The sequence below is a fragment of the Tasmannia lanceolata genome, unplaced genomic scaffold, assembly GCF_043159265.1.
Source record: "Tasmannia lanceolata isolate RefF3 unplaced genomic scaffold, GAP_Taslan_0.1 ptg000003l, whole genome shotgun sequence".
In the NCBI taxonomy this organism is placed as follows: domain Eukaryota; kingdom Viridiplantae; phylum Streptophyta; class Magnoliopsida; order Canellales; family Winteraceae; genus Tasmannia; species Tasmannia lanceolata.
Window position 1 is genome coordinate 22,531,243 of NW_027518680.1, and position 8,901 is coordinate 22,540,143.

Below are 8,901 nucleotides of genomic sequence, written 5' to 3' on the forward strand. Positions count from 1 at the left end.
GGCTATGAAGTGACCCTAGCTTATTTTGTCCTGATTGATGATTCGTAAAGTCAGATCAAGATATTAATGACCTAAAACATATAAATCAATGATAGAGGGGGTTCTCACATGGATTTAACACACTAATTTCTTTGTTGATTAAAACAAAACAAAATGGGGTGTCTACAGATGCTAGTTTTAACAGCTGTGAAAGTTTACTGGGTTCTTACCACTGCAGAACTCGAAGAGCCTACTGCTGATGTCCCACGAGCTAAAAGGGACAGGAAGCAGAAATTGACTGATGATAATGAAATTTGACTAAGTGTTATATCCTTGGCTCCATGTCCAATGTGCTGCAACAACAACATGTTGGAATGGATACAGCCGCAGAAATGATGCTTAATCTAAAAGAATTATTTGGAGAGCAGAATCGTACAGCTAGACTGATTTTGATAAAGTTCCTTGTATCCATTAAGATGGTAGAGGGAACCTTGGTCAGGAACCATATGTTAAAGATGATGGGTTTTCTTAATGAACTCGGCATCTTAAGGGCCATCATGGATGTAGAAACGCAGATAGACATTGTTCTTGCTTCCCTACAATGGTCATTCAAAGAGTTAGTGATGACCTATCATATGAACAAGTTAACAATGACGTTGACGGAGCTAATAAACCAACTCTAGTTAACTGAAGATCTGCAGAAGATAAACAAGAAGAGTGTCTTCTTAGCTGAGGATAATATACCTTTAGTCTTCAAACCGAAAGGTAAGGGGAAAAGAAGCCTCTAAGAAAAGGGCTCCAGTGATTAAGAACAAGAAAACTTTTAAGAAAAAATCAACCAAGAGCAACGATACATGTTTCTATTGTATCAAGCCTGGACATTGGAAGTGGAACTGCATGAGCTACTTAGTTAGCAAGTAGGGCGACAAGCCTTCTCAAGGTATGTCACAAGTCTTTGTTGTTGAAACCAATATGATTGGTCTTGCATTTTTGTAGTGTGTAGATACTGGTGCGACGTCACCCATCTGCAATGTTTTGCAGGGGTTAAGGAAAAGTAGAAGGCTGACTGATGGTGAACTCAACCTAAAAGTTGGAACTGATGTGATTTTTGCAGTTCAGGCTGTGGGTGATTACTATTTGGAGTTTTCTAGGGGATACTTATTATTAAAAGATTGTCTTTATATGCCTTCTATAAGAAGGAATTTGATTTCTATCTTTAAACTTATTTCAGATGGATATCTAGTAGATTTTAATAAAAGTTCAATTTTTATTAAAAGAGCAAATTCTATTATTATGGAAGGTGAATTAGTAGATGGTTTGTGTTAGTGTATGTATATGCCTATGGGCATATTGGTCATTTGTATGTTTCTCTTTATATATAAATACATAAGTGAGGGGGAGACTTTCCAACTGACTATCTCTTCTCCTCATTCTTTTTCCACCCGCGACCCCCCACCCATGACATCTCCCCACCCGCGACCCCCTCACCTGCGACCTCTCCTCACCCACGACCCCCCCACCCTCGACCCGACTCCATCCGTGACCCCCCCAACTTGCGACATCTCCCCACCCGCCACCTCACTCCACCTGCGACCCCGCCCCCACCCGCAACCCACCCACCCATCCATGCGCGACCTCTCCCCACCTTTTTTTAGAACCCTAAAAAAAACCCAAATCCCACAACTCTAATTTCTCTTTTCCTTCTATTTCTAATGGTTTAAATATCTTTTATCTCCCTTCCCTCTTCTCTTCACGGCTCTGATTTTATATACCTATATTCGTTTGTCTTCTTCATATCATCAAGGGTCTCTCTCATGCCCTATTTCTCATTTGTCTCTTTTCCGAGTCACGATCTCCATTATTGATCTCTCTGATCTCCGTCTCAGGGTGGGTCGTTTCTTCTCGTCAGTGGACTCTTCTTTGTTTTTAGATTATTCATTTATGGATTCCCCCGTTATTGAGGATCCATCACTCAGGCAGCCCTCTGTGACTACTATTCCTACGACTCGCCCATCCTCTTCCTCTTATACTCCCTCGTCTTCTTCGATAGCTGGTTCCTTTCCTCCCATGACCACAGTCAGGCTTGATGGTTCCAATTACCTGAATTGGAAAGTGACTGTGGAGACCTATCTGATTGCTAGGGGGAAGATCTCTGTTATTCGTCGTGATCCCCCTCCTTCCACTGATCCCACTTATTAGAAGTGGGAGAAGGATAATGCCCTTATTCGTACTCTCCTCTGGTAGAGTATGTCCCCTCAGATTGTCGAGACCATGATTCATCTTCCGACTTCTCACCAGGTATGGGATCATACTGCCATTACCTTCTCCGAGGTGGGCAACCTCGCCCGCATCTGTGCCACCTACTCTTAGTAGATGAACCTTCGTCATGGTGACACTTCCCTCTCCACCTACCATAGTCAGTTTGTTTCCCATTGCCAGGAGTTAGATGCTCTTATGCCTCTTACCACTGATTTGACTATGACAGCTCAGCAGCGTGATCAAATACGTGTCGTTCAATTTCTCGAGACTTTGGGTTCTGAGTTCATGCACCTTCGCCAGTAGATATTTGGGTCTGGTACGATGCCCTCTCTTCAGATGGTGTACTTGCGTGCCCAGCAGTGTGTTCTTAGTGACTCTGTGTCGGCTCCTTCTGTCGATATTACTGTCAATGCTGCCTATGGCGTAGGTGATCGAGCTACACGTGGTGGGGGAACCTTTGGTTGTGGCCATGACTCTGGTCGTGGTGGTCGTGGCGGTGGACGTGATCTTCCTGCGGGGCGTGGTGGCCGACCACGTCCATACTGCTCTCACTGTCGTCGTAAGGGACGCTCTATGGAGACTTCCTATGTTCTGCACCCTGAGCTTCGTCCCTCCTCTGAGCTCTGTTTTGGCCATTCAGCACACCTTTCAGCACCAGAGTCTTCAAAGCCCTTTCCCCCTTCAGCTCAGCCTAGCCCTGCGCCTACGGCTGATGGGGTCTTTATGTATCGTGCTGACTATGATGAGTTAGAGTTACAGCATCTCAGGTCTACCAGCCGTCCTCCGACTACAACTTTCGCTCAGCCAGGTAGCTCCCCTGCATCTCTTCGTACTGGCTCCAGCTCCTGGATCATTGATTCTAGAGCCTCCAATCATATGACAGGTACTTCTTCCTCACTTAGTTCCTTTCGCCCCCTTTATGCTCATTCCATCACACTTGCTGATGGGAGCTCCACTCCTATCTCTAGTGTTGGAAATATTTCCCCTCGTTCCGTTCTAATATTGTCCTTTGTCTTATGGGTGCCCAAGTCACCCTTTAGTTTACTTTAAGTTAGTCAACTTACTAAAACTCTCAATTGTTCTATCTCATTTTATCCCTCTTATTATTTGTTTCAGGATCTCTTGACTGGGAGGACGATTGGCTCGGGCCATGAGATTGATGGGCGTTATCGTCTAGATTGTGACCCTCCCTGTGCCATTTTACACAGTTCCAACGACACATATCAGTGGCACTGCCGTCTTGGCCTTGATCATTTGCGGCGAACATCTATCGTTTCTTCATATGTTCAGTCTTTTTCGTGCAAGACCTGTGAACTTGGGAAACACCATAGGGTGTCCTTCCCGTCTAGGCCCGTTAGTCAGGCCTCACACCCTTTTGATTTAGTGCATTCCGATATATGGGGTCCCTCACGGACTACCTTTGTTTTTAGACATCATTATTTTGTCATATTTATTGATGATTTTTCACGTATGAGTTGGCTTTACTTACTTCAGGACCGTTCAAAAGTGTTCTCTGTTTTTCATACTTTTCATGCAGAAGTTACTAACCAATTTAATTGTACTCTTAAATGCCTGATAACGCTAGGAAATATTTCTCAAAATCTAATGGTTTTGAGGAGTTCCTTTCCACTCGTGTTATCCTTCATCAATCTTCATGTGCTCACATTTCTCAACAGAATGGTGTTGCCGAAATGAAAATGCGATCCTTACTGGATGGAGCTCGCACTCTTCTATTCCAAATGCGGGTTACCAAGTCTTATTGGGGTGATGCAGTTCTCACTGCAAACTATCTGGCCAATCGGCTTACTTCCTCGGTTCTAGGCGGTTCATCTCCCTTTTCCACTTTACGTCATCATCCGTTTCCTCTTACTCTTAGACTCTTTGGTTGTGTGTGCTTTGTCCACAACCTTGGGCCTGGATTGGATAAATTAGACCCTAAATCTGAATGATGTATTTTCCTCAGCTACTCACGGATACAGAAAGGTTATCGTTGTTATAGCGCTCTGTTACATAGGTCATATGTCTCAACAGATGTCACCTTCTTTGAGACCGAGTCCTTCTTTCTGAGTTCTTCGAATTCCACACCTCTATCTTATCCTTCATATATTCCTCTGCCTATTCTAGTTCTTCCGGACCCAGTGGTCAGTTCTTCTCCATCGTCTCTCTTACCTTCACCTACGGTGGTTCATGTTTTAGAGACCTCTGTTCCCTCACAGGTACCTGTTCGGCCTCCCGTGCCAGCTACTAAGAAGACCTATTAGCGCCGCCATATCTCTGCAGCTCATCCATCTCCGGCAGCATCATCGCCAGCCCAGCAGGAGCTCCCTCCTTCCACCTCTGAAGTACCTGTCGACTCTCCTATTGCTTCACACACTCGTTCTCATAATATTGATCATCCTATTTCATCTGTTCTTTCATATGATTATCTCACGCCTGTTTTTCGCAGTTTTGTGTCTTCTTTTTCTTCTGTTTCTTTGCCACTGTCCTTGCATGCGGCACTTGATCACCCGGGGTGGCGCACTGCTATGAACCTTGAGATCGATGCTCTTCAGGCCAATCAGACTTGGGATTTAGTTCATCTGCCTCCTGGTGCTCGCCCTGTTGGGTGTCGTTGGGTTTATACGGTCCAATATTTACCTGATGGTTCTGTTGAGCACTTTAAGGCGCTCTTGGTTGCAAAAGGCTACACTCAGACTTTTGGAGTAGACAATGGTGAGACCTTTTCTCCAGTGGCAAAGATTCCCTCTGTCCATTCTTGCTGTCAATCATGGCTGACCTCTACATTAGTTGGATGTCAAAAGCGCATTTCTTCATGGTGAGCTCACGAAGGAGGTATACATGGAGCAACCTCCTGGGTATGTTGTTCAGGGGGAAATGTCCTCCTCTGTATGTCGATTAAAGAAATCCATTTATGGTCTCAAGCAGTCTCCTAAAGCATGGTTTGGAAGGTTTAGTGATGCTATTATGCGCTTTGGCATGAATCAATGTGCAGTTGATCACTCTGTCTTCAGCTGTTAGTCTACAGTTGGTTGTGTACTCTTGATAGTCTATGTAGATGACATCATCATCACCGACAGTGATTCAGTGGGGATCCAAAAATTGAAGACCTTCTTACAAAATGAGTTCTCCACCAAAGATTTGGGTCGTCTTAGATACTTCTTGGGCAATGAAGTTGCATATTCTACAAAGGAGATTTTCCTCTCACAGAGGAAATATGTCTTAGACTTACTTGAGGAGACAGGTTATCTTGGAGTGAAACCTGCCTCAGTTCCCATGGATTCAAATGTGAAGTTACAACCTGAAGAGGGAGACTTGTTAGATGACCCAAGCAGATATAGGAGGCTGGTTGGTAAACTTATCTACCTTAAAATCACATGTCCAGATATCTCTTTTGATGTTGGTGCTGTCAGCTAACATATGAGTTCACCTCGTACTTCACACTGGACTGCAGTTCTTCAGATTCTTCAGTATTTGAAAGGTGCTCCAGGTAGAGGGTTGTTATTCAAGAAACATTGACATTAGAAGAAGAATAAGGGTACACAGATGCAGATTGGGCAGGATTTTCAACTGACAGGAGATCTACCACAGGAAACTGCACATTTGTAGGAGGTAACCTTGTGTCATGGCGAAGTAAGAAACAGGATGTTATCTCCACATCTAGTGCAGAGGCGGAATATAGAGCTATGGCGTACATAAGTGGAGAGCTCATTTGGTTACCCTCTCTCTTGTCAGAGATTGGTTTCTCGCCATCATCTCCTTCTCAGTTATATTGTGACAACAAGGCGACGATTCACATTGCCACAACTCCAGTCTTTCATGAGAGAACTAAACATATCAAGGTTGATTGCCACTTCATCCGGCATTGGATTCAAAAAGGAGAAATATGCACAGTGTTCACTAGATCGGTGGAACAATTAGTAGATATGTTTACCAAGCCATTGAACAAAGCCAAATTGAGTGATATTTGTAGCAAGCTAGGAATGTTTGACATATACATTCCAGCTTGAGGGAGAGTGTTAGTGTATGTATATGCCTATGGGCATATTGGTCATTTGTATGTTTCTCTCTTTATATATGAATACATAAGTGAGAGGGAGACTTCCCAACTCACTATCTCTTCTCCTCATTCTTTTCCCAACAGTTTGTATCTTATTAACGCTAAAGAGACTATGAGTAACATTGACAGTATCCCAAGCATTGATGTTCCGAACCTCAAAAGGGCAAGGGACACAGTAATTCCAACTCAACTTTGGCATCTTCGATTAGGTCATATTAGCCTAGAGCGGATCACAAGGTTTGTGAAAGATGGTCCATTGCATTCTATTCAAGTAGAACCCTTTCAAACTTGTGAATCATGTCTACAGGGCAAGTTGACAAAAATTCCTTTTAAAGGTAAGAGTAGAAGAAGCGAAACTGTATTGGGGTTAATACATACGGATGCTTGTGGACCTCTTTCTCATCCTGCAAGAGGATTTGTCTACTTTGTTGCTTTCACGGATAATCATTCAAGGTACGGATATCTATACCTAATGCGACGTAAGTCTGAAACCCTTGAAAAGTTCCATGTTCTTTTAAGGACTACTTAAAAGAACATGGAATTACGTCTCAATGGACTCCACTTGCCACACCCGAGTTGAACAGTATGTCAGAAAGAAGGAATTGAACTCTATTAGACATGGTTCGTTCCATGATGAGCTTTGCCAAGGCACCACTGTTTCTTTGGGGGTATGTCTTAGAAACAACGCCCTAAATCGAGTCCCAACTAAGTCAGTACCAAGGACTCCATATCAGTTATGGACAAGTAGAAAACCCTCATTGAATCAAATGAAGATATGGGGTTGTCCTGCCCATGTTAAAAGAATAAGTGCTGACAAGTTAGAGACACGAACCGAAAGGTGTCTCTTTATTGGATATCCTAAGGAAACAAAGGGTTATTAGTTTTATAACCCTGGTGAGCAAATTTGTGTTCTAATCCAGAATGCCACATTCTTGGAAGAAGAGTTCATCCAGATAGAGGTGAGATGGAGAGGATTGCCTTGGAAGAGTAATATGATAATCCAATAGAGAGATATGTGGAAACTGAGCAAGAATCTAATGAGCCTACTCCGACATTTTGACATAGTGTAGGGAGATAAGAAGAACCCGTAGATATCTCTATCTGGGTGAGGAAAGTAATCCAAACATAGAAGAAACGGATCCCCTTAACTATAGAGAGGCGATGTTAGACATCGATGCGAGCAAATGGTTAGATGCTATGAAATCCGAAATGGACTCTATGTATTCCAACAAGGTGTAGACACCTAATTTTGTCAAGGCGAAACTAATCATAGGTGTCGCGAGGAAAAACCTTATGACGAGTCCCAGAGCACCAGTTCAGTTTCTCTCAATCTCTCTTTAGGGTATTTTTCAGAAGAAAATGATTTCTGAAAACCGTTTTATCCCGAAAATTCAACCGGAAAGCTTGTTTTTACACAGCACCCGCCTTTTCGGCAAACCAAAAGCCTGTTTTTAGACAGCACCAGCCTTTTACGGCATAAACCGGTAAACCCGTTTTCACACGGCATTTCAATCGGTAAGTTAACTTTGAGTCAAAAACTTCCCTTTTTACCCAAAGGACACTTCATTTTTCGAAAGCAAGCGATATTAGATTCATTGGAAACTCCCAAGAATGAGTAATTCAAATGATTTGACGTGTGATTCGGAATTCAATCGAAGGAGTTACGGACATTCGAAACTCACCGATAAAGGACAAAAAAATCATATTTTTCGATGCACACAGAGAGACGAAGTCTCGCGCCTTTTGAAATGTGATGTCACCCAGATGATGTCATCTGGGTGACACGAAATTTCGCTGGGGCAAAATTTGGCCGAAATTACTAAAAAATACCCCCCCAAAACTATAAATAGGGGGGTAAAGTAAAAGAGGAGAGGGTGGTGGTGATTTTTCCCTTCTCTCTCTCCTCTTTTGAGTGTGACTTGAGCCCCTGGTTCAACCCCCCTTTGACCATTTGCAGTCCAAACCTCTGAATTTCCAAAAAAACCCTAGTTTCTTTATTTCTAAAAGAGAGAAAGTAGAGAAACTGTAGGCAGCTCACACTGGGCGTCGGCATTCTGCCGAAATTTTAGAGTTTCTAAGCGACATCCTTCAAATAGCACCGTTGTTCTGTTGAATTTCGCAGAACCACGGGCTATTTTTCTATAATAGCGCCGTTGTTCTGCTGAAAACTCGGCAACTCCAAATCCCCTTTTCAAAACAGCGTCGTTACGCCGCCGATTTTTCTACAACTTTGGAGCCCCTTTTGTCAGAATAGCACCGTTACGCCGCCGATTTCTTGACAACCTCGGAGCCCCCACTTCTGAATATCGCTGTTTCCCCGCCGATTTCTCCTCAACTTAGGAACCCTCTTTTTCAGAATAGCGAGTTACTCTGCCTATTTCTCTTCAGATTTTGGTAAATTTACATTTATTTACTAGCTTTCTGTAATTTTCTTTACAAAGTAAGGTACGAGGTGGTGAAATTATAAGATCTACGTCTCACATTGCCCTCAGAACTTATTATATAAATTCCTCTTCCTTTGTTTTACTTTCTGCACTGTCTTTTCCGTTAGATTTAAGTTAACCTGATTGTGATCAGTTGTGAGATCTTCCGGGACTCATATAGCA

The 8,901-nt window shown here is 43.1% G+C and overlaps 1 protein-coding gene across 1 annotated transcript; it reads left to right on the plus strand.

Moving 5' to 3' along the window:
• The first annotated feature begins 2,559 nt into the window (after positions 1–2,559).
• Positions 2,560–5,057, plus strand: LOC143867655 (uncharacterized). Its single transcript, XM_077376133.1, has 4 exons — positions 2,560–3,258; positions 3,355–3,591; positions 3,915–4,062; positions 4,519–5,057. Exons 1-4 carry the CDS (start codon positions 2,560–2,562, stop codon positions 5,055–5,057), a joined length of 1,623 nt encoding a protein of 540 aa, XP_077232248.1.
• Positions 5,058–8,901: the final 3,844 nt, after the last annotated feature.